The sequence below is a fragment of the Rhinoderma darwinii genome, chromosome 2, assembly GCF_050947455.1.
Source record: "Rhinoderma darwinii isolate aRhiDar2 chromosome 2, aRhiDar2.hap1, whole genome shotgun sequence".
NCBI classification, from domain to species: Eukaryota; Metazoa; Chordata; class Amphibia; order Anura; family Rhinodermatidae; genus Rhinoderma; species Rhinoderma darwinii.
Genome location: NC_134688.1, coordinates 427,682,063 through 427,708,353, shown reverse-complemented (window position 1 = coordinate 427,708,353; position 26,291 = coordinate 427,682,063). Strand labels below are relative to the sequence as shown.

The window sequence follows — 26,291 nt, the reverse complement described above, 5'->3', positions numbered from 1 at the left end:
GAAAGTTGTCAGTGTATTATAATGGGAGTCGTTTACCTTTCTTCTGCAGCTTCTGGATGGCCTCCCTCCACTCTGACCTCTCATAATCTGAAGATATGAGGAACAGATAACTCTGCAGAGGAAGAAATGGACTGCATTATCTTATCAGAGAAACATGGACAGAATGAATCACACACAAGATACAGCACCTTCCACTGAAGTCTAGGAAATCACATTAGTCTTATATGAGGCTTTGTTCACACCTTGCTTTTCGGCCTAATTTTCACATATACGCCGGGAAAAGCTCCCAACATATATTTTAAACACAGGCTGACAAATTTACGTCTGAAAATACGGCTCCAATACGTCGGCAAACATCTGCCCATTCATTTGAATGGGTTTGCCGACGTACTGTGCCGACGACCTGTCATTCACGCGTCGTCGTTTGACAGCTGTCAAACGACGACGCGTAAAAATACAGCCTCGTCAAAGAAGTGCAGGACACTTCTTTGAAACGTAGTTTGAGCCGTTTTTCATTGAATTCAATGAAGAACAGCTCAAGATTACGGGCGTCAATGACGCCTCGCAAAATGCGAGGAGGAGAATTTACGTCTGAAACGACACGGCTGTTTTCTCCTGAAAACAGTCTCTAATTTCAGACGTAAAAGCCTGCTACCGTGTGCACATACCCTAACAGTGGCATCCATCAACCATAGGCTATAACAGTATTCGTTTCACAGATACGTCATGAACTTCCATGATATGTCCGTTAAACAAATACTATTACAGCCTATGAGTGATGAATGCCACTGTTAGGCATCCGTTTAACGCATCTGTCACCCATAGGATATAATGGCATCCGTTTAAAGGGTACGTTATGAAAAGCTATGGAAAAGCTTATACATTGGCGTATGTCACCCATAGTCTACCATGTTGAAAAAAAAACCATACGTTTAACGTATACTTTTTTTTACTGGACTAGTGTAGAATTGCAGAATACGTATGTATTCCAACCAGACGGAGGCCAATAGGACACTTTTTGGCCCCCGACTGGCAACGGAGCCCTACAAACACATTTAGAGTAAACAAAAAACACATGGCCACGTAAGATTACGCAGTATTTCTTATTGGCGTTTAGAAAGTCATACATTAATAATTTAGTATTTTCCCATGACAACATTTAGCTGGAGCTTTCTTCAAATAGTAGGAACAGAATGAGATTTATTTGCTTAAATAGCCTGACCGTAATGCTTCCATACAAAATAAATTAACCATTTTCACAATTTTGTATTTGAACTAAGCTGAACGTATGAGGTGGCCGAGCTCCCGGCGCATACGCATAGGGCCACATGCACCCTGCATATACAAAACAGTGTCCTTTTGACATAAGGCGGTATTCGTCAACAGACCTTTATTTTGCTGCATAGAATAGTGCGAGTAGTGGCCTCAACTATTCTATACAGCGGGATACAGTAAAAAAAAAAAACGTATGCCGTGCAGCAGTTGTGTTTTTGCTATAGGGCCCTATTGGCCATGTATCAGACTGTATGGCTATACATTGCCATACGTTGGCGGTATATGTCAGAAAATCCATTCCGAAATATACCTCTCACGGAAGGCTGAAACGAGATGTAAACAGAGCTTGTTAGCATACAAAGTCTCCTCTCATCTGGTGGATTATACATGGTTGCCCCACCAATGCCATCTGAATCAGCTTAAAACTAAATACAACTTGACTGCTTCAAGGCGTTGTACCTCACTTGTGTGCATTACTAAAGGCCCTTTTACACTGGCCAATTATTGGGCAAACAAACAATCAGAGAACGCTCATTCCCTCCTTGCCTTGTATTAACAGGGCAGCAATCAGAAGATGAATGATCAAACGCTCGATCATCGGCTGATATGTTATAGAGATTAACGTTACTGCAGTGTCCTGATAATGAATACACATGATCATCCAGCCTGGACGTCATGTGTATTCAGAATCCTGACACTTCTGAATCTCTGTGAGATTCCCGCAAGCCACGCGTAATCTCGCGAGATTACGGAGGTAAACGAGATTTCGTTTCCCTTGCTGGAAATCTCACAGAAAAGAGTCAGAAGTATCAGGATTCTGAATACACATGACGTCCAGGCTGGATGATCATGTGTATTCATTATCAGGACACTGCAGTAACGTTAATCTCTGTTTATGTGGCTGCAGATCGCTGCTGTGTAAATCAATGGAGATGAGTGTATGACGCTGACTGGTCATTGATTGGTCAGCGTCATACACGTAAACACGCCCAGTTAAAAACACAATACACGCCCAGTTGGACATAACGAAAAAAACACAGCCAATTGTCCATTTCAAAGCTCATTTGCATATATATAAAATAGCTCATAACTTGGCCAAAAATGAACGTTTTTTAAAAACAAAAAAAAAACGTTACTGTTATCTACATTGCAGCGCCGATCACATGCAATAGGAGATAGGGATTTGAGAATCTGGTGACAGAGCCTCTAACTTTATTCTGTGGCTCAATACGATTACGGTGATACCAAATGTATATAGTTTTTAAAAAAAATATTTTACTACTTTTAAAAAACAACTTTAACCCCTTGAGTACCCAGCTCATTTTGGCCTTGAGGACCAGACCCATTTTTTCAAATCTGACATGTATCACTTTATGTGGTAATAACTCCGGAATGCTTTTACCTATCCAATTGATTCTGAGATTGTTTTCTCGTGACATATTGTACTTTAGTTTAGTGCATAAATTTGGTCGATAAATTCATTGCTTATTTGTGAAAAACACCAACATTTAGCGAAAATATGAAGAAATTATGATTTTTCCAATTTTAAATGTATCTGCTTGTAAAACAGATCGTAATACCACACAAAATAGTTACTGATTAACATTTCCCATATGTCTACTTTATGTTTGCATCGTTTTTTGAACATCCTTTTATTTTTCTATGACCTCACAAGGCTTAGAACTTTAGCAGCAATTTCTCATATTTTTAAGAAAATTTCAAAAAGCGATTTTTTCAGGGACGAGTTCAGTTCTGAAGTGGTTTTGAGTGCCCTATATATTAGAAACCCCCATAAAACACCCCATTTTGAAAACTGCACCCCTCAAAGTATCCAAAACAGCATTCAGAAAGTGTTTCAACCCTTTAGGCGTTTTACAGGAATTGAAGGAAAGTAGAGCTGAAATTTTCAAATTTCATTTTTTTTTACAAAATTCATATGTAATACATTTTCTTCTGTACCACAGAAGGTTTTACCTGAGAAATGCAAATCAATATTTATTGCCCAGATTCTGCAGTTTTTAGAAATATCCCACATGTGGCCCTAGTGCGCTAATGGACTGAAACACAGGCCTCAGAAGCAAAGGAGCACCTCTTGGATTTTGGGGCCTCCTTTTTTCAGAATATATTTTAGGCACCATGTCAGGTTTGAAGAGGTATTGTGGTGCCAAAACAGTGGAAACCCCCAAAAGTGACCCCCATTTTTTAAACTACACCCCTCAAGGAATTTATCTAGGGGTATAGTTAGCATTTTGACCCCACAGGTATTTTGCTATATTTTCTGGAGTTAGTCTGTGAAAATGAAAATCTACTTTTTTTCTGGAAAAACGTAAAAATGTCAAATTTTTGCAAGAAATAAAGGAGAGAAAGCACCCCAACATTTGTAAAGCAATTTCTCGCGATTACGGAAATACCCCATATGTGGTAATAAACTGCTGTTTGGACCCACAGCAGGGCTCAGAAGGGAAGGACCCCCATTTGGATTTTGGAGCTCTGATTTTACTGGAATGGTTTTCAGTGCCGTGTCACGTTTGCAACGCCCTGGAGGGACCTAAACAGTGGAATCCCCCCAAAAGTGACCCCATTTTGGAAACTATACCCCTCAAGGAATTTTTCTAGTGGTATAGTTAGCATTTTGACCCCACAGGTTTTTTGCTGAATTTATTGGAATTAGTCTGTGAAGATGAAAAGAGACTTTTTTTTGGAAAAAACACAGAATTTTCTAATTTTTATAAGGAATAAAGGAGAAAAAGCACCTCAACATTTGTAAAGCAATTTCTCCTGATTACGGTAATACCCCATTATGTGGTAATAAACTGCTGTTTGGACCCTTGGCAGGGCTCAGAAGGGACGGAGCACCATTTGGATTTTGCAGCTCAGATTTTGCTGAATTGGTTTCTGGGGGCCATGTCGCATTTGCAGAGTCCCTGAAGTACCAGTACAGTAGAAATTCCCCAGATGTGATCCCAATTTGGAGACTATAACCCTGAAAGAATTAAATTAGAGGTGTAGTGAGCATTTTGAGCCCTCAGGTGTTTTATAGATTTTAATATAATTAGTCCGTGAAAATGAAAACATTTTTTTTTTCCAATAACCTGTAGCTTTAGCTCAGAATTTTTCATTTCCACAAGGAATACAGGAGAAAAGACACCCCAAAATGTGTTACACAATTTCTCCTGATTACGGAAATACCCCATATGTGGTTGTAAACGGCTATTTGGACATACGGCAAGGGTCTAAACGGAAAAAGTGCAATTTCGTTTTTTGAGTGGAGATTTTACAAAATTTGTTTTTGACGCCATGTTGCATTGCGCTGAGGTACCAGTACAGTGAAAACTCCCGAGAAGTGACCCCATTTAGGAAACTACACCCCTCAAGGAATTCATCTAGAAGTGTAGTGAGGATTTTGACCCCCAAAGGTTTTGCAGAAATTAGTGCACAGTGGATGTTGCAGATTGAAAATTGACATTTTCCACATATATGCTATTTCAGTGCCCAATGCGTTGGGCCCAGCTTGTACCACTGGAGACATATGCCCCATAAATTGTTAAGCGGTTCTCCAGAGTACGGTAATACCCCATATGTGGTCATAAACCGCTGTTTGGGCACACTGCCAGGCCCAGAAGGAGCGCCATTTGGCTTTTGGAGCGCAGATTTTGCTTGGTAGTAGTTTTGTTTAGTGTTTTACTGGTGTTTCAGTTTATAATGTGGGGGCATATGTAATCTGTGCGGAGTACATCAGGTTCTATGTAAGCTGGGCAGAGTACATCAGGGTATATGTAAGCTGGGCGGAGTACATCAGGGTATATGTAAGCTGGGCGGAGTACATCAGGGTATATGTAAGCTGGGCGGAGTACATCAGGGTATATGTAAGCTGGGCGGAGTACATCAGGGTATATGTAAACTGGGCAGAATACATCAGGATATATGTAATATGTGAGGAGTACATCAGGGTATATGTAAGCTGTGCGGAGTACATCAGGGTATATGTAAGCTGCGCGGAGTACATCAGGGTATATGTAAGCTGGGCAGAATACATCAGGATATATGTAATATGTGAGGAGTACATCAGGGTATATGTAAGCTGTGCGGAGTACATCAGGGTATATGTAAGCTGCGCGGAGTACATCAGGGTATATGTAAGCTGTGCGGAATACATCAGGGTATATGTAAGCTATGTGGAGTACATCAGGATATATGTAAGCTGTGTGGAGTACATCAGGGTATATGTAAGCTATGTGGAGTACATCAGGGTATATGTAAGCTGGGCGGAGTGCAACAGGTCATAATAGGATGATGTAATAATGGGGAGAATGAATAATAAAATGAATGATCCCTGGATAGTGACGTACGCTTTGAACCAATCCTTCATGCACAGGCCGGATTATTGGGTGCAGGAGTCGCACTTGTAAAGGGTGTCTGTGGTGTTGTACAAAATATCCGCACTCCAGCATTGTCTAATCTTTGACTTCTTCACTAGTCCCATATGTAGCACAAGACCCCAAAATGTCATCGTTTTCGCTGGATTTACAGGGTCTACCAGTGGGGGCTGCAAATGATGACGTGAGGTTTTAGGTGAAGAACTGCTGCACATATAAATTAGTCTGGGCCGTCGTTTTGCATTATTGCGTTCCAAGAGTCAGAACTTTTATATGTTTTACCTTTATTGATCATGGTGTCTGTTTGGATTAATCTTGTCCTGCAGTAACATGTTGATATGTTTTGAGTTCAATCGCCATACTCTAAAACTGGTGATAATCTTGCCTGTAACCCATTGTTATAAAAGGGCTCACTATGTGTTACTTTGGTTCCCTTGATGTATCTCTGTGTTGACTTTAGATTGAGTTTCTCCTGTCATATACGATTTTAAAAATGTTTATTGTTATGCATATTTAATAAAGAATCTTTTTGATACCTTTGGATATATACTGGCTTCAAGACTGTGTTTTCTTTTGCATCATTGTTTTTTATGGTATTTTTTTTACGGTGTTCACCGTGCGGGATAAATAATATGATATTTTTTTAGGTCAGGCCAATACGAACGCGGCGATACCTATTATGTCTAGTTTTTGTCTTTTTTCATTTTTTTTCTAATTATAAAGGGCTTGATCAGGGAAACAAGGCGATTATTGTTTTTATTACGTAAAACTTGTATTTATTTATCTAAAACTTTTTTTTCACTTTTTATTTTACACATACTAGGGGACTGGAAGATCTGATCTTCTGATCCCCTGCACAATACACTGCACTACTTCTGTATGTACTGATGTAGTGCAGTGTATTGTAACTGTCACTTTACAACTGACAGTTGAGCCTATTACGTCCTGCCTTGGGCAGGACCTAATAGGCTCCCGTACCTGGCAACCAGGAAGCCGTTGCTAGGCTTCCTGGTTGCCATTGCAACCATCAGAACCCCGCGATTATTCGCGGGGGGGGGCAATGGGGTGCAGAGGGAGCCCCCTCCCTCTGTATCAATCACTTAAATGCCGCTGTCGCTATTGACAGCGGCATTTAAGGGGTTAAACTACAACGATCGGAGAGGACAGTGATCGCTGTAGTTGCAGTGGGATGTCGGCTGTATATTACAGCCGACATCCGATGAAGATGGAGCGAGCACAGCTCCTGTGCCCGCTTCATCCTCAGGGCGTTACTATACGCCCATTTTCGGGAAGGGGTTAATAAAAATAGTGTTGTTTTTTTTTACACCGCTTTCTCTGATCTCCTCACGTATCTCACAGAAGTGAGGAGATCAGAGAAAGTGACAGGAGCTTTCTCCTGCAGACGACGTCACAGACAGCTGTGATTGGTCAGTCTTCAGAGACTGACCAATCACAGCAATCGCCGGCATTGGGGACTGCTAATTGGTCCCCAGGCCGGTAGCAGAGACGGTTAGCTGTCAATGACAGCTGCCGCCGCTGTTCTGTCGCTATGTGATTTCACATAGTGACAGTTTATTCCTGCGCCGTAATAGTACGTCGAAGGTACGCTGGCATAAGCGGCCAGCGACGTACTATTACGGCGAAGGTATGCAAGGGGTTAAACTACTTTGTTAAAATAAAAAAAAATTAAAAACATTTTGCTTTTCCACATTCTGAGGGCCATAACTTTTTCATTTTTCTGTGGACTGAGCGGTGTAAGGGCTTATTTTTTGCAGGACGACCTGTAGTTTTTTTCGGTAGCATGTTTTAGTACATACAACTTGTCGATCACTTTTTACTAGAACATTTTTGAGAGCGAAGTTGACCGAAAAACACCAATTTTTTACATCGTTCACAGTTCACGTTAAATAACGCTATATTGTAATAGTTCAAACATTTACAGACGCAGAGATACCAATTTTGTTTACTTAGAATTATATAATTTTTTAACTCAAATACTTTATTTTTATTTTTTTCACTACTAAAAGCCTAATTTCCCTTTTTTGTACACATTCTATTATTCTACTAGATTCCTGGTACAATACACTGCAATACTAATGTATTGCAGTGTATAGTCATTTTTACAGGCTTCTGCCACATGCACGGCTTAACAGAGGCAGAGTGAAGGCAGACCTGGGGGCCTTCATTAGGCCCCTGGGCAGCCATGACAATTGCGTTTGGGGGGGGGGAGCGGTAAGCTGACGGAAGGGGCTGCCCCCTCTTTTCAACGCCTCACATGCTGCGGTCAATTTGAGTGGTTAAACAACCAGGAACTGCGCGATCCCTGTTCCTGGCTGTTAGTCCCGTGTGTCAGCTGTGATACACAGCTGACAGCCGCATTGTATGGAGCAAGCTCAGCGCGTGAGCACGCTCCATACTTCTCCCCCTGCACCAGGACGTCCTGGTGCGTGAAGGGGTTAATAAAATAATTTTTTTTCCTCCCTGCCTTCCAAAAGCCATAACGTTTGATTTTTTTCTGTCAATATAGCCATTTGGGTTTCGTTTAAAAAAAATTAAATAATTTACAAAATAAATAAATAATAGTTTTGTGTCACCATATTCTGAGATCCATAAAGTTTTTATATTTCCGTCGATTGAGCAGTGTGAGGGCTTGTTTTTTTGCGGTGCGTAGTTTTTATGGACACCATTTTGGGCTACATTTGACTTTTGATCACTTTTTATTCCATTTTTGGGGGAGCTAAGATGACCAAGAAACAGCAATTCAGGTGGTTTTAATATATATATTTAAAACATTTAACATGTGGGTTAACTAACGTTATATTAGAATAGTTCATGCTTTTATGAACTCGGCAACACCAGTTATATTAATTGTTTGTTTTTTTTACCATTAGGGGAAAAATTCGAAAGGTTTTTTTTTACCTTATAATTATTTTTTTGTACATAAAAAAAACCCAAAAAACAAAATTTTACTTAACTGTGGTTTTTGTTTTTAACTAGCTGAGCGGATTGGCTGGCCACCGAGGAGGAAGAGGGAAAGGGAATATAGGAGCAGGGCTGCACAGCAGAGCATGAGACCACGTGATAAGCACAGGACACCACAGCACAGGTGCACCTCAGTGCAGCTCGATCACCGTAAACAAGGACAATATTAACCCTCAGCGTTCCAGTCTGTCGAGAAGGAGTGGCCTACTCATGAAAATTTTGCACTGGTCCAATTGCACTGCGCCCAGTAGTGAACGTCATCCCCTGGACTTCAGAGAAGGAACTTCACTACTGAGCATGTGCAGAAGATTTAGACATTTTAAATAGGAGCCTTAGAGCAGTGATCTAAAGATACTTGGTTCTAAGGGAGAGAATAACGGAGAGCAGATAACGGATTTTCTATCGCCGCTAGAACATCCCAGTTATCACTGCTTTTTTGATAAATATGGGCCTTCGATTAATAGACCACCACATATATTTGTAGGATTACCATTTTAAAACTTTCCCAAATTCCTAAGAAAGAAAGTAGGCAACAAGCTAGGCATTTAATAAATGATTACAATATCAATAATTAATAATTTTATTTTGAAACTGAAGTTGGAGTCTTCTACTCCACCAAAAACTGACCCCGACTTCATAGTAATACTAGGGAGTATAATTCTATCCACTAAACAGCCCCCTCAGCGCAAATTAGGGGGGGGGCTGATAAAAAAAGCACTTCCCCATTCTATAGTCACATGGTGTACCACATGATACCTCTCAGCCAGTTATTAGCTCTGAAAAGGATCATGTGACAAAGAATCCACAACTTTAAAAAACCAGGAGTCAAAGACGGTATCAAATTTTTTAGAACCGTTTAGAGGAATCGGCCCTTAGGGTCTATATCCCCTATAACAATGCATGTCATTTGCCTGTCTCAGCAGTCCTGACATCATAATGGAGCCACAGTAATTATGTTATCACCTCAGTAGTATAGAAACCTGTTCTCTTTTGAACATCAGTCATAATATTAAGTAGGATGTACTAATGATGAGGTTCTTGCTCTTAACCTTTCACTACCCATACATGTTCAGCTGAGTGCACCATGTAATAGGCACTGCTGCACAAACCTTGTGTCCCTTTAAACTATGTTTCTAGCCCCCTCCGTTATTTACATATCGGTGCCCTTAAATTTGGCGCCCGATATGTAAATAAGCCCCTGAACGGTCAATGGGGAGTTTCTTTTATTGTAATTGGCAGGGGGGGGGGGGGCTTGATACTTACTGCTACAGACGGTGTCAGAGCGGCTTGTGCTGTGTGATCTCTCTCGCGAGATCACACAGTCTAGTCGACCATGTCTGTAGAGAGCTGAAGAGAGAATGAGAACACGTGCGCGCTCTTTCGCTCTCGGCAGACAAGGACGACAAGACTGTGTGATCTCTCTCGCGAGATCAGACGAGCCGCTGTCCGTAGCTGAGAAACGCCCCATTGACAGTTCAGGGGCTTATTTACATATCGGTGCCGTTATATTTGGAGGAGTCTACAAACGTAGTTTAAAGTGACACAAGGTTTGTGCTGCAGGGCCTATTACATGGTGCACTCAGCTGCACATGTATGAGCTGGTGAAAGATTCCCTTTAAGTTTACTTCAGTTTTTTGGAAACATACTGCCAGCTGAAATACTCAATACAACAACATGGGGTCTGAAGCTAAAATGAACTCCTTGAAGGTTTGGCTTTAAAGCAATGTGTCCTTGTAATTTGGACTCAAAGGCAAAGAGTGGGTTTAAAGCCAAATGCGTAGAAGTTGAGTGTGGAGCTCATATGGCTCCCACGCATTTGTTCCCTTGGCGGTCTGACTCACGCCTCACATCAGACACTGCAGAATTCCCCTCCTGGCATCATCCTCTCCGTATCTAAATGTTCAAAGTATGCAAATAACCATTGCTGTCTTTCCACAATCCCCAAGTGGGAAAACCAAAGCAGATTCCTATTTGTATCTATCATACAATACCGGCTTCATCTAGCATCTCAGCAGGGTGATACAACTGCCAGCTCCAGGCAACCCACGACTAAGGCTTACCTTGCCATTCTTGTTATGAATTCGAAAAGGAATTGTAGGAGAGTATAGCAGAAGCCAGGATTCATACTCAAACATTTTCTTCTTCAGTCTTTCAATAGCACGACTTGATCCTCTATTGGACTTCTGCAGAAATACATTAGAGGATAGCAGTGAGACAATGGGGCAAATGAGGACACGCTAGAGAATAGCAAAGATCAGGGATGCTTGTAATGTATCTGTCAATGTTGGACAGAAATAAAATAATTGAATAAAATTAGGATCCTAAAGCAAACTTCAAACTTTGTATTAAAATGAAGACTTTTCATTGACTCAAATTAGAATATCAGGCTGTGATCAACAGTATTGATAGAATACACAGATTTTGTTACATTGTTTTAAATATATTGTGGCAGATTTAGTAATACGGTCTTAGTTTTAGGCTAGAGTGCAAACTCTGACATTTTTCACTTCTGAGTTGCTCCCGTGTGGGACCCTTTTTCACGGATCCCTCAGACTCAAAACAACGGCCGTGTGAACGCCCCCATTGAAATACATTCGTCCGTGTGACGGCCGTCGCACGGACATATACTACGGTCGTGTGAATAAGTCCTTCGACAGTATAAAAACAAGACAGGGCATCCAGAAAAAGCACCAAATTTACCAAGTGGTGGATGATGCATGACAAATTTTGCGCATCTAGCTAGACATGTTAGAAACTTTTCTCTTCTTTATACCATCTATTGGTGTGCTTAGTTTACACCATTTTTTTTTGCATTAAAATTCTGGTCGGTGGGGGGGGGGGTCACATTTTAAGCCATGCCCCTTTGTCCTATTACAACCCCTTTCTTGCTAAGTCACGCCCCCTAGTCAAGCGTGTCTAACACATTGATGTTGGGCACCGCATGCATGCCAGAATTCTGGCGCATTTTGAATAGTAAATCTGTCCTATTGTGTGTGTCTATAAGGCTTAGGCAAGACCATCCTGAATAGTCTATTTCTTTATACTTAGGGTTACAAACGTGCTATACTGCTATACTACCCTCTAAACCCAACACACTAATTTGACCCTTGTGACATGTGAAGCTCTAATGGCAGCTCGGACTCCACGTGGTGAAGATTATTGGTCTTGCCCCTGTAACGCCCTTCAGAAATAAAGGTGAGACTAAGTCCAGTGCTAAAACTGATCAACTGACCTTTTCTTTTTGGATCTCACTTTTAAGAACAGATATCTTTGCCTTCATGTCTTCTATCTCATGGTCAGGCGTGGCATGCAGCTGTGGGATGGGCTCGGAATCCTCCAGGGAGGGGAAAACCAAATCGGCCAGGGGGATGTACCACTTACAATCATACTGCTGGAGTTTCCTGTACAAAAAATAATAATAATGTTACTCATCTATGAATGAATAAAGACGTTAAGTGTTTTCCTGCAAAGAGGACACCTAAGTAGCAGTAGATCAGCAAAATACACAACTGTGGTTGGGAAGCATTAGGATTTACAGATCGCTTTATCACAGTTATCTTCACAAGGATGATGCCACATTCAGCTAAAACAAGAAAATGTTCCCCTGATCTATGGGATTTTTCACTACAATTGGTAGATTTCAGAGGACAAACTTTTCCACAGCACCAGCTGCATTTAGTGGCTGCCAACACGTTCACACACCTTCGTGACTGACTGTTCTTGGCTTTACAGGGTATAGAGTTGGCAGCAACGGGTGCACTTGTGTGTCAAGGCACAATGTTGGCACATATAAATAAACACATTTAAAAAAACAGCAAGAGGCAGCTAAATGAGTGTGTCTTTAGAGGAACAATGTAAAGATCAAGGTGGTAAATGCACAGATTATTTACGACACAACTTGGTCACAGGGGGCATAGCGGATCTGCCATTGAATGTAGTGAAAGACAATGCAGGTTAATGCTATATGTTGTGCCCCGCAAATACAGGCTCGACAATGGATAGGTTCTTATAGTGCATAGCCAAGGAACAGTGGTGAGAATAAAAGTCAGACTCCCGCACTACTGTACATCTTTACCTACCCAACAGTTGTCTTCTTGAGCTTGGCACAAAGCAAGAGGTCTGTAAACAGGAAAAGATGCCGCAGTTTGCGGGAATTTTCGGAAAGTTCAACCATGAAAACATCTTTTACCAGTTGACGGGTCTGAAAAATAAATATGGAAACATTGATATGACATAGGCAATGTATTTTCCTTTAGTAAATAGTGTAGCTTTGCAAAATGCATGCCTATCAATTTTGTTTTCTACCATGTACCAGATAATAGATATTAAGAATGAAAATAAACCTTAACCTAAATGTTTGCCTAGGTCTTTATATGAAGGAGTCCTTATCAGAAAGGGGGATGAAATGAATGACTGGAGAGAATTATAGATTATAGTAGGAAGAGGCTGAGGCTACATTAAAAGACTTTTCGTATAGAAGCTTGCCAATGTTAACTATCGAGTGGCAGATGTACCATGGGAGAATGGCGTATCTCACGCTAGTCTCAGTAAAGGAGATAGTTGGCATGATTTGTGTCAAATTGATTAAAGAATGCATACCTCCTAATAAATTATGCGCAGGGAGGCAGAAAAATAAATCTACGACTGCTATGAGCAGGAGTAGATTTGCACCATCTTCAGGCTTCAAGGGCTTGTCCACACGTAATGGAATTTCTGCAGCATTTCCGTTAAAACTAGAAGACATTCCGCTGCGGAAAAAACACACGATTTCCTGCATTTTTTACTGAAGAAATGGTGCGTATTTTGCTGCGCTTTCAGTGCAATTCAGTCCACTTTTCGCAGCAGAAACTGACATGCTGCAGAACAAAAAAAATGCACTGCAGGTGAATTTCTGGTTGGAAATTTTATGCAGCGTGTGTATGAAATTTGTTAAATCTCGTCCACTTTGCGGCTACTGTATTCTGCTGTGTATTTTCCATCCGCAATTCCGGATGGAAAATACGCAGCAATTCCGTTACGTGTAGGCAAGTCCTAAAGAGGACCGGTCACTCCTCTCCTGACATGTCTGTTTAGTTAATAATTGTATTCGCCATAAAACAACGATTATGTAGCATCTTTTCCTAGAACTCTGCATTGTGCCGTTCCTCTGTTATTTCTCCTAGAAATGTATGAGTAAATTGACAACAGGTGTTACCAGTTGGGAGTGTGTCCCTACACACACAGACTGACACTGTCCAATCAGTACTGACAGAATAAGACTGTATAGACACGCCCCTCTGACGAGGGGAATGGCAACACCCAGTTCTAAATTAATTCATACATTTCTAGGAGGAATAACAGGAGAACAGGTCAACAAAGTTCTAAGAAAAAATGCTCCAGAATTATTTAATGGAGAATACAAGTATTTACTAAAAACAGACATGTCAGGAGAGGAGACTCCTTAAACGTAATATATTTGAGTAAAACGGTGTCTTCTTGAAGACCACGTCTGCTTTTCTCGCCACGTTCTAAATTTGGCAAGTGGCAAAACAAAAGTCACACATTTTACCGCAATGTTGCATGTAGTAAAAAGGTTTACAGTTGCTTTAATTTGCGGTCGTTCCTCTTCCAGTAGAACTAGATATGTACTGCCCATCTGGCTTTTATTGCTAAGAAAAGCTCATACAGATCTAGATATAGCCTTACAGGACCTTTGTAGACATTTCATCAGTTTAACGTGCATAATGCCAATTTACCTAACCGGTCAAATTTCATCCAGCCACTGTATTAAACTTGATAGGCCTCTACTACAACCCTGTTAGATTGCGGAAGACTGTCATTTTTGAGCCAGATGCCGGTTTCCGGTGTGAGACTTTCGTTCTGGTTCGAAATGATATCCTTTCTGCACCCCCATTTTGAGCTTCCTAGGATTCTCTCTCATCAGATCTGATTCCTAAGAATTAAAGCTAGAGGGGCTGCAAGGGCCTTATGAAAGGTTATTTTTTCATACCCTGCTCTTCTGTGCCAGAAAGGAAGTAATAATGGCATGGAAATCAACCAACACACCATTCATTATTTCATTGGACTAGTCTGGCAAATAAATGACACACAAGTTTGAAAAACTATGGTCTTTCTATATTGTGACGCCTGTTACAACCGGGGTTCCACCTTTAGCTGATGAGTGATATTCAGCAGTACTTAGATTACTGAGAATGAGTATATGCCGAGTTCTGAGTATGGGTGGTTGGAGGTGTGCCACATGCAGTTTTCTGTTTGTATGTGTGTTAATGAGGTGGTTATTCTGCAACTGCATTAACATAAGCGGTTGGAGATGGGAATCCTTGAACCTGCAAATTTGTGTACACAGCCGATTTGTGTATTCTTTCACCAGACTATGTTTGTCTCTTTTCACCGGGAAATACTGCAAGTCTGTGATTACATATCAGTTTCATGGTTGTTTAATTGTTGTTTTAGATGTGCTTACAAAATGTATATAAGCCTATAAAAAGAAATAAATAATAATTCTAGATATTCCTTAATATCTCTACCTCTTTGGATCTTCTATAACATTTCTCATACTCAAGTGTCTAAAATGTATAGTCCAGTGAGTTTTAATCAGGAAAATAACGGCATCTACTTCTTTTACACATGCTTGTGCAGCAGCTGCCTGACACGGAATGCTTTTACTAACTGTATGATGGAAAAAGTTGCCAAATTTCAGTTTTAGAAATAGGTTCCTCATTTTTCAAATCAACTTGTATTTTGTACAATTAAACATATTTTCCCAAGTTTATTTTAGAGCATTTGTAATTGCATACTTCTGGCAAGGCATTGAAATGGTTATATAGCAAGCATAAAGGGTAGATATTTGATGACACAATTAAGATTCACTCTTTGCACTATAAAATATCATTACTCTGTTTTCTCTAAAAGAGCCACATTGTCAGCAGATGCACAGCTGCTTGATTCATCTTCTTCAAGCTTATGCTGCGAAGATGCCACATTGTAGTAACAGGCTGGAACAATTGAGCATTTTAACATGGAATATATTTAAAGTTCAATGTGTGTAATTCAACCATTTCTATACCAATAGTAAGAGCAAAAAATAAGGAATATAATAAAACTTAGGCTTCGTTCACATCTGCGTTGGGGTTAAGTTCATGGGTTCCGTCAGGGGAAGCTATGAACAGAAACCAAACGGAAGGGGATACATGTGTGATCGCTGGCAGCGATAAGGAGAACGGGGGACTTTAGGTCTCCATGACAAACCTCGGACTTCCGGGGTCTGTCTGCAGCTCCATAGAAATGACTTGCGCACCGGTCGCGCTTGTGCGCATGCGTGACCAGCGCGCCTTTCATTTTTATTGAACTGCGCAGACGCCAGAAGTCCAAGGTTTGTCATGGACAACTTCTGGGGGCTGTCTGGCCTTCTCTACAGGGGGAGGGCTGTCTGGCCTTCTCTACAGGGGGAGGGCTGTCTGGCCTTCTCTACAGGGGGAGGGCTGTCTGGCCTTCTCTACAGGGGGAGGGCTGTCTGGCCTTCTCTACAGGGGGAGGGCTGTCTGGCCTTCTCTACAGGGGGAGGGCTGTCTGGCCTTCTCTACAGGGGGAGGGCTGTCTGGCCTTCTCTACAGGGGGAGGGCTGTCTGGCCTTCTCTACAGGGGGAGGGCTGTCTGGCCTTCTCTACAGGGGGAGGGCTGTCTGGCCTTCTCTACAGGGGGAGGGCTGTCTGGCCTTCTCTACAGGGGGAGGGCTGTCTGGCCTTCTCTACAGGGGGAGGGCTGTCTGGCCTTCTCTACAGGGGGAGGGCTGTCTGGCCTTCTCTACAGGGGGAGGGCTGTCTGGCCTTCTCTACAGGGGGAGGGCTGTCTGGCCTTCTCTACAGGGGGAGGGCTGTCTGGCCTTCTCTACAGGGGGAGGGCTGTCTGGCCTTCTCTACAGGGGGAGGGCTGTCTGGCCTTCTCTACAGGGGGAGGGCTGTCTGGCCTTCTCTACAGGGGGAGGGCTGTCTGGCCTTCTCTACAGGGGGAGGGCTGTCTGGCCTTCTCTACAGGGGGAGGGCTGTCTGGCCTTCTCTACAGGGGGAGGGCTGTCTGGCCTTCTCTACAGGGGGAGGGCTGTCTGGCCTTCTCTACAGGGGGAGGGCTGTCTGGCCTTCTCTACAGGGGGAGGGCTGTCTGGCCTTCTCTACAGGGGGAGGGCTGTCTGGCCTTCTCTACAGGGGGAGGGCTGTCTGGCCTTCTCTACAGGGGGAGGGCTGTCTGGCCTTCTCTACAGGGGGAGGGCTGTCTGGCCTTCTCTACAGGGGGAGGGCTGTCTGGCCTTCTCTACAGGGGGAGGGCTGTCTGGCCTTCTCTACAGGGGGAGGGCTGTCTGGCCTTCTCTACAGGGGGAGGGCTGTCTGGCCTTCTCTACAGGGGGAGGGCTGTCTGGCCTTCTCTACAGGGGGAGGGCTGTCTGGCCTTCTCTACAGGGGGAGGGCTGTCTGGCCTTCTCTACAGGGGGAGGGCTGTCTGGCCTTCTCTACAGGGGGAGGGCTGTCTGGCCTTCTCTACAGGGGGAGGGCTGTCTGGCCTTCTCTACAGGGGGAGGGCTGTCTGGCCTTCTCTACAGGGGGAGGGCTGTCTGGCCTTCTCTACAGGGGGAGGGCTGTCTGGCCTTCTCTACAGGGGGAGGGCTGTCTGGCCTTCTCTACAGGGGGAGGGCTGTCTGGCCTTCTCTACAGGGGGAGGGCTGTCTGGCCTTCTCTACAGGGGGAGGGCTGTCTGGCCTTCTCTACAGGGGGAGGGCTGCCTGGCCTTCTCTACAGGGGGAGGGCTGCCTGGCCTTCTCTACAGGGGGAGGGCTGCCTGGCCTTCTCTACAGGGGGAGGGCTGCCTGGCCTTCTCTACAGGGGGAGGGCTGTCTGGCCTTCTCTACAGGGGGAGGGCTGTCTGGCCTTCTCTACAGGGGGAGGGCTGCCTGGCCTTCTCTACAGGGGGAGGGCTGTCTGGCCTTCTCTACAGGGGGAGGGCTGTCTGGCGCTATCTACAGGGGGAGGGCTGTCTGGCGCTATCTACAGGGGGAGGGCTGTCTGGCGCTATCTACAGGGGGAGGGCTGTCTGGCGCTATCTACAGGGGGAGGGCTGTCTGGCGCTATCTACAGGGGGAGGGCTGTCTGGCGCTATCTACAGGGGGAGGGCTGTCTGGCGCTATCTACAGGGGGAGGGCTGTCTGGCGCTATCTACAGGGGGAGGGCTGTCTGGCGCTATCTACAGGGGGAGGGCTGTCTGGCGCTATCTACAGGGGGAGGGCTGTCTGGCGCTATCTACAGGGGGAGGGCTGTCTGGCGCTATCTACAGGGGGAGGGCTGTCTGGCGCTATCTACAGGGGGAGGGCTGTCTGGCGCTATCTACAGGGGGAGGGCTGTCTGGCGCTATCTACAGGGGGAGGGCTGTCTGGCGCTATCTACAGGGGGAGGGCTGTCTGGCGCTATCTATAGGGTGCGCTGTGTGGCGGAATCTATAGGGAGGCACTATCTACAAGGGGGGGGGGGTTGAGTGATACCCAGGGGAGGGGGGGCCTCAGTCAAAAATTTGCTATGGGGCCCAGTCTTTCCTAGTTACGCCCCTGGTAGAGGCGTAATTGGACCTATCTTCTACAATACAACAATTACCTCAGAGCTGTACCTTAACATGCTCCAAGAAAATGTAATACCACAATTGCAGTTGGAGCATTAAAATGGAGACTTCTATTTTCAGCAAGATGGAGCCCCCCTCACTATGCTTTAGCGGTGCGTCATTTTAGCGGTGCCAACCCGATAGGTAGAAGAGGCCCGGTCGAGTGGCCACCAAGATCACCAGACTTTACACCGGTGGACTTTTTCTTTTGGGAGGTTATCAAATATAAGGTATATTCAAGAAAACCATGCAAGTTTGATAACATAATTCAGTTCACAAAAAAAGCGCGCCACAAAATGAATGCCAATAAAGTACTTTGTGCTTGGGTGAATACATTTTCATTTTTACATTATGCCTGCTAAAGTGCCACCCTCTTTGTTTGTGACATTATTAGAGATCTATAGATACATACAGTGAAGGAAATAAGTATTTGATCCCTTGCTGATTTTGTAAGTTTGCCCACTGTCAAAAACATGAACAGTCTAGAATTTTTAGGCTAGGTTAATTTTACCAGTGAGAGATAGATTATATAAAAATAAAAAAAGTGTCAAAATTATATATGTTTATTTGCATTGTGCACAGAGACATAAGTATTTGATCCCTTGGCAAACAAGACTTAATACTTGGTGGCAAAACCCTTGTTGGCAAGCACAGCAGTCAGACATTTTTTGTAGTTGATGATGAGATTTGCACACATGTTAGATGGAATTTTGGCCCACTCCTCTTTGCAGATCATCTGTAAATCATTAAGATTTCAAGGCTGTCGCTTGGCAACTCGGATCTTCAGCTCCCTCCATAAGTTTTCGATGGGATTAAGGTCTGGAGACTGGCTAGGCCACTCCATGACCTTAATGTGCTTCTTTTTGAGCCACTCCTTTGTTGCCTTGGCTGTATGTTTTGGGTCATTGTCGTGCTGGAAGACCCAGCTACGAGCCATTTTTAATGTCCTGGTGGAGGGAAGGAGGTGGTCACTCAGGATTTGACGGTATATGGCTCCATCCATTCTCCCATTGATGCGGTGAAGTAGTCCTGTGCCCTTAGCAGAGAAACACCCCCAAAACATAATGTTTCCACCTCCATGCTTGACCGTGGGGACGGTGTTATTTTGGTCATAGGCAGTATTTCTCTTCCTCCAAACACGGCGAGTTGAGTTAATGCCAAAGAGCTCAATTTTAGTCTCATCTGACCACAGCACCTTCTCCCAATCACTCTCAGAATCATCCAGATGTTCATTTGCAAACTTCAGACGGGCCTGTACATGTGCCTTCTTGAGCAGGGGGACCTTGCGGGCACTGCAGGATTTTAATCCATTACGGCGTAATGTGTTACCAATGGTTTTCTTGGTGACTGTGGTCCCAGCTGCCTTGAGATCATTAACAAGTTCCCCCTGTGTAGTTTTAGGCTGAGCTCTCACCTTCCTCAGGATCAAGGATACCCCACGAGGTGAGATTTTGCATGGAGCCCCAGATCGATGTCGTTTGACAGTCATTTTGTATGTCTTCCATTTTCTTACTATTGCACCAACAGTTGTTTCCTTCTCACCCAGAGTCTTACTTATGGTTCTGTAGCCCATTCCAGCCTTGTGCAGGTCTATGATCTTGTCCCTGACATCCTTAGAAAGCTCTTTGGTCTTGCCCATGTTGTAGAGGTTAGAGTCAGACTGATTAATTGAGTCTGTGGACAGGAGTCTTTTATACAGGTGACTATGTAAGACAGCTGTCTTTAATGCAGGCACCAAGTTGATTTGGAGCGTGTAACTGGTCTGGAGGAGGCTGAACTCTTAATGGTTGGTAGGGGATCAAATACTTATTTCTCTGTGCACAATGCAAATAAATATATATAATTTTGACTATGTGATTTTCTTTTTTTTTTTTTTTATAAAATCTATCTCTCACTGGTAATGTTAACCTAGCCTAAAAATTCTAGACTGCTCATGTCTTTGACAGTGGGCAAACTTACAAAATCAGCAAGGGATCAAATACTTATTTCCTTCACTGTATATACATACACAAACACATATAAGCTGCAGAAGCATGGGGGAGGTTATACAGCAGTAGTGAGCCAGTGTAGCTGAGAATTTACTGGGGTGACAACACTTACCTGAAGCTGTAGCACATCTGTATGTGTGTGTGTCTTTTGCTCTACCTGCTCCTCCCTCCACAAACTTCTATGGGCAATATCTGTGTGTCTCTCTCTCCCCCCTCCCTTCATAGACCTCTATCGGCTGCAGCATCTGTGTCTCTCTCTACTCCCCCTTCCAGTAGCGTACATAGAAAATAGGGGGCCCCATAGCAAAGATTAAAATGCTCCTGCCATTTAGGTGCCAATTTTTCCCATCCAGGACAGAAGGGCAGTTTAAGCCCTTTTCATGACCCATGGGCCAATTTACTACTACTTCTGGAGAGGACACACCTGCACAGATTCTCTCCACCCAGTAACAAATGGTACAGGACAAACCAGAACCGGGCCCCCCTCACAGAGGGCCCCATAGCAGTCGCATAATCTGCCTCTATGGTATCTATGCCCCTGCCCCCATCTCTCCCCATAGACTTATAAGGGCAGGCTGTAAAGAGACACCCCCACACACTTCCTGCAGTCCGTCTACTCTGCTCTGTAGCTAGGGATGGATTTTGCTTGACAACAGGTGGTGGACAGCAGATTAAAAGAAAGAGAGACACACACCTAGTGCCAGTAACTTCACACATAATTTGCAAGGATATAACAACTACATTGTAATTGTACGTAAATTATAAAGTGGATACATCAGGTATATTATTTGATTAGCATAAAGTGTTTGAAAAGATAGTGTCCATTTAAACATACAAGCAGTCCGAAGAAACAGTTGAGAACAGTTTTTATGCAAGCTGAGCCTGCTCTGTACGCTGTGGGTGTATACTACAGCTGACACCCTGCTCTAACAGCCGGGATCAGAGAGAACTCTGATCCTGTCGTTTAACCATTTAGATGCGATTGTGACATCTAATCCGTTAGAAAGATGGGGGAGACTGTCATCCAGATGTCGATGGGTTTTCATGGAAGCAGGGGGGCCTAATGAAGACCCACAGGTCTGCCATGTTTCTCCTCCTAATAAATCCTGGGAGAGGCAGGGCTTAGTGGGTGACCGTTAAAAGTACCATAGGGGGACTTAAAAGAATATATATATATTAAAAAATTTAAAAAGTAAAAAAAAAACACCTTTTCCAATTTTTAAAAAAAAATGTTAACAAAGAAAGAGAAACATAAGTGGTATTGCCGTGTCTGTAGGAGCTTGAACTATCAAAGTATAACGTTCTTTATCCCACAATGTGAATACTGTAAAAAAAACAAAAAAAAAAACATAATTGCTGTTTTTTGGTCACTTTCCCTTACCCCAAAAAAATTGAATAAAAATTGATCAAAAAGTCTGGGGTACCAAATAGTACCAATAAAAACTGCAGCTCACCCCACAAAAAATAAACCCTCACACCGCTCAATCGACAAAAAATAAAATAAGGTCTCAGAATAAGTAGTAATAAAAAAAATGCATAAATGTGTTATCGCCATAACGGAATCGCGGAATAAAGTTAAGCACTGTGAATGCTGTAGAAACGAAACCCAAAAGAACAATTAAAACAATGGAGGAATTTTATTTTTTCCATTCCACTTTTTCAAAATAATTTTTAAAAGTTTCTCAGTTTCCTACTTGGCCATTAAATGGTGCCATTAGAAAATTAAACTCGTCCCGCAAAAAACAAACCGTTAAACGGCTGTTGACGAAAAAAAAAAAAAAAAAAAAAAAAAAAAGATGGCTCTTGAAAGGCGGAGTGGTAAGCACAAAAAAGAAAAAAAAAGAAAAAACGAAAAAAGAGGCTTAGTACTTCAAAAGTAGCCTTGGTCTCCAAGTAGATGTAGTTTAGCCACATATATTAAATGGAGTAGGGGAAAACTGTGCACATTTTTGGTGCAAATCTGCTCATAGCAAGCGTAGAATGATCTTTTTTTGCCTGTCTGAGTGGTTAAAATGCCTCAAAGTTATTAAGAGGCGAGCGCCTTTTAATTAATTTGGTGCAAATGTCATCAACTACCCTCTTTAGTTTGACTGGCATAAAACACGCCAGTCTTAGTAAATGAGGGCCAATCTTCTTGCACTTTTTCCAAGCAATACAGTTTTAGAAGTCGCATAAATTGCAGCAGATAAAGTAATGCAGTCGCAGGTAAGAATATTCGTGCTTCTCACCTCGCCCTTAGGTGTTGTCACTGCAGTTCTCCTTGGATCAATGTCCTCATTGATACTGGATAGAAAATTCTGAGAAATTCGAAGAGCATCTTGTAGCAAAGGATAGTCGGGGTGGTCAACAGGTGTATGCTTTAAGAGATCCTGGAACATTATAGGAAAGGACACGGAAATATAAGTAACAACATATCGTAAATGATCAAGTACACTTTCCAAATCAGACTTCACTTGAGGAAATTGAACCTAAAATGTGTTCTGTCTAGGTTACCTAACCGACTGAGCAAATCTAGGGAACAAACCACATCAGGATAATTATTATTATTAGGTCCTGCATTTTCTGGACATTTCTGTTATTTAAAACATTTCTCTTATTCTAAACTGAACATGCCCGATCCTTCTGTACCCAGCATCTGACGGGGAGTCGGGAGAGCCCCATACACATCAAATAGTCGGCTGAAACCCCTGGTGTGTTTAGAACATGATCTTTTACATTATTGAAAATCTTGTCGTTGTTTTTTTATATACTTTTTGAGAACCTAATAGGTCTTTAAGATAATACAGATAACGCGTTTATTTCCTAACAGGCTGCATTATCAATCTCCCTGTGTAGTACGAGTACAATTCTGCAGCGCTCACGATCTCGCATTAATGTGGTATTTATCACGTCATGTGATTCATGAGTCACAGCTTCCAATCTTTATTCATTAGATCATCCACTGACCTAAAACAAAGAGTAAGGCTATGTTCACACGGAGTATTTTGGGGGAGGAATATCTGCCTCAAAGTTCCAAACGGAATTCCTCTCCCTGCACGCGGATTTTCGCGGCGATTATCGCGCCGTTTTTCGCCCGCGGCCATTGAGCGCCACGGGCATAAAACAGCGAGAAATACGCTTTCTCCTGCCTCCCATTGAAGTCAATGGGAGGTCAGAGGCGGAAGTGCCCGAAGATAGGGCATGTCGCTTCTTTTTCCCGCGAGGCAGTTTTACTGCTCGCGGGAAAAAGACGCCGACGCCTCCCATTGAAATCAATGGAAGGCGTTCTCGGGCCGTTTTTGCCGAGTTTTGCAACGCGGTTTCCGCGTCAAAAAACTCGGCAAAATACCCCGTGTGAACATAGCCTAAATTCTCTAAATACTGGCAATGGAAAAAGACAGTACAATATTCTTCAGTGAAGGAGAACAGTTCTGGGAGTCTACATCTAAAATGACTACGGACATAATACATTGCAAAGAATTCTTTAGAACATTTTTCTCCAAGGGGACTCCAAGCTTAGTACAACAGCACAAATAGATAACTAGATAATGAATAAAGGGTTTGTTAGACGAGGGGTTATTATTTGCCATTAAACATCACACTGAACTGGTGGGTTTTAAGTCTGGATTTTGACATCTTCCAGAAAGTACTGGAGCGGCCACCAGACTGAAATCTCTTGGTCCAAATATTTTCGGCCTACATGCTGGGTGTGGACTGTTTGTTTGTATCTGATATTATAAGGGGAAAACAAGAATTGTAGGGCAGCAAGGACCCAGGACTTACGAGTCTTTGAAAAACAACAAACCAATTTTCTGGGAAGCCAATAGGAATCAAGAAAGGATTGGTGTTATGAGAAAATCCGAGCTTGGTTATCATTTTGGCGGCAGCATTCTGGGATACTTTGCAAAGGGAACTACAAGTCTCAACATGTGGTTATGACCGCATGTATAAGAAGATGTTCACACAAAGGTTTTTGTTGGTCAGAAGAGACCGTCTCAAAATTAGTTTTTTGACGCATTTTCTTCAGGATTTTTTTTTAATGAACAAAATGCAAAACAAATGGAGAATTTATTTTTTTTCTGCATCCCATTGATTTCAATGAAGGTTTAGAGGCGAGTCACCAAAAACTGCCAGAGAAAAAAATAAATCCTCTCTTTCCTATTGAAAGGCGATTTGGGGCGTTTTTTGGCACGGATTCCGGAGTGATTTCTGCATCAAAAAACTGAAATAGGGATTATGCAGAGAAACCCAGACCATGCTCATGCGGATTCTGCGGAATATTAAACCACGAATTTCACCCTTTTACCTAAATTCCGAGAACCAGGAAGACGTTGATGAGTGGGCAGGCCGCTTAGTCTAGGGGTATATTTAAGGCTACACGGCGACTTCGGCTGCGACACGATTGCACGGCTACAGATCCCTGTGTCTCGCTGTCTGCCTCTCACTTAACAAAAGTCACTGCAAGTTGCCGCAACGTCACAGTTGCAAGGAATCCAAACCTGCTGGACTTCTTGCGATTGCGGTGTCACAGTAACTTGAAGGTCACAAAGCGACCACCTTCACTTTCATGACGTGCAAACCCCAAAGCCTGAGAGTTTTTCCTGGTGACATGTTCTCTTTAATCATTGTCAAGGGATTTGTGTTTTTAAGAGATAGAACGGCTTGCTATCTCACTGCCTTGAGAACTGAAATTGAATTTATAGTGAAATGGGAGAGTCACGTTCTATATTATAACACATTATTACTCACATGAAGCACTAAGGTACTCCGTGTCACGCGATCAATAGGCTTGTAGAGCAAAGCTAAAACAAGAAAAAGAAAAGGGCATTAGGAACAGATAAGCGAATGCACTGGAAATTGTGTGAGAAACGGGGGGGTGGACTGTACGTAGAAAGACGAAACATTGCATTTTTGTAGTCCGCGTTCAGTTTTGCAACTATATTGGCAACATTTATATGTAATAACCTTCTCACAATTAAATATGCTGGCGCATAGCCTGGTGGCAAAGATTAGTAAAGTATCATCAGAATCATTGTATAACATCACTATATACATTACCATGACCCAGCGTCTCATAATAATAATAATACTACAAAAACCGTGGAAAGAATGCAATAACAATGCGTAATGAGTCCGTATGCTGCTCAGCGTAGTCATTCTCCTCTACAGATTCCAGGTAAGAACTCTCGTTTTTACTAGTACATAAATATACTGTAGAGTATATTCTTACTAATGTGAACGTAGCCTTATAATAAACTGCCATGGAAAGAGTAGATGAGAATTCTTATTGGGCACTTGCATTACCCTTACATGCCCATTAATATCGCCCTGTAAGAACCTCGTCAGTATCCATCAGGTAGGGAGGGGTAAGTTGAATACTTGTAATTTTAGACAAAGATCTCGAAGGGCTTGTCCACTCACACAGCCGAATTGCTGCGTATTTTCCGTCCGGAGTTGCGGAGGGAATATACGCAGCAGAATACAGTAGAAGCAGAGTGGGTGAGATTTAACAAATCTCATCCACACGCTGCGTAAAATTTCTGACCAGAAATTGATCCGCGGTGCGTATTTTTGGGACCACAGCATGTCATTTGCTGCTGCGGAAAGTGGACTGAATTGATGCGTTTTTCAGATGAGATGCCATTGTGAAAAACACCGCAAAATACGCACCATTTTCTGCAGTAAAAAACGCAGAAAATGGTGCAGTTTATCCGCAGCAGAAATCCTGCTAGCTTCTGCAGCAATTCTGTTACGTGTGGACAACGCCTAAAGTTATCTCTCCTATATCCCATGTGTACTAATGGCTTATCTTATCCTATTTAAGTGTGAAATGCCACTGAAACTGGAATTGCTAACAAATCTTTACATGAACAAAGCATGACAATTTGTCTTACAGTAATAAATGAAAAATAAGCACTCTCAAATAAAAATAAAAAACTAGAAATAAAGGTCCTTCGTCAATGACCTTAAAGTGCTCATACACAAGAAAAATCTCGTCCGAACATGACAAGAGCTTTTATTTGTCCTAGAACTAAGACTACATTACACTGGA

At 42.8% G+C, this 26,291-nt stretch overlaps 1 protein-coding gene across 8 annotated transcripts in view; it reads right to left on the bottom strand.

Annotated features, from left to right (window-relative positions):
* ABR (ABR activator of RhoGEF and GTPase) overlaps window positions 1-26,291 on the bottom strand; it is a 400,130-nt gene that overhangs the window by 75,786 nt on the left and 298,053 nt on the right. For all 8 annotated transcript variants that reach the window (XM_075854349.1, XM_075854352.1, XM_075854350.1 and 5 more), the window contains 6 exons: window positions 24,989-25,041; window positions 22,489-22,629; window positions 12,713-12,834; window positions 11,866-12,034; window positions 10,694-10,816; window positions 37-112 (listed from right to left, as the gene is read on the bottom strand). In XM_075854349.1, the coding sequence (XP_075710464.1) occupies window positions 37-112; window positions 10,694-10,816; window positions 11,866-12,034; window positions 12,713-12,834; window positions 22,489-22,629; window positions 24,989-25,041 (684 nt within the window). The remainder of the gene's footprint in view (window positions 1-36; window positions 113-10,693; window positions 10,817-11,865; window positions 12,035-12,712; window positions 12,835-22,488; window positions 22,630-24,988; window positions 25,042-26,291) is intronic.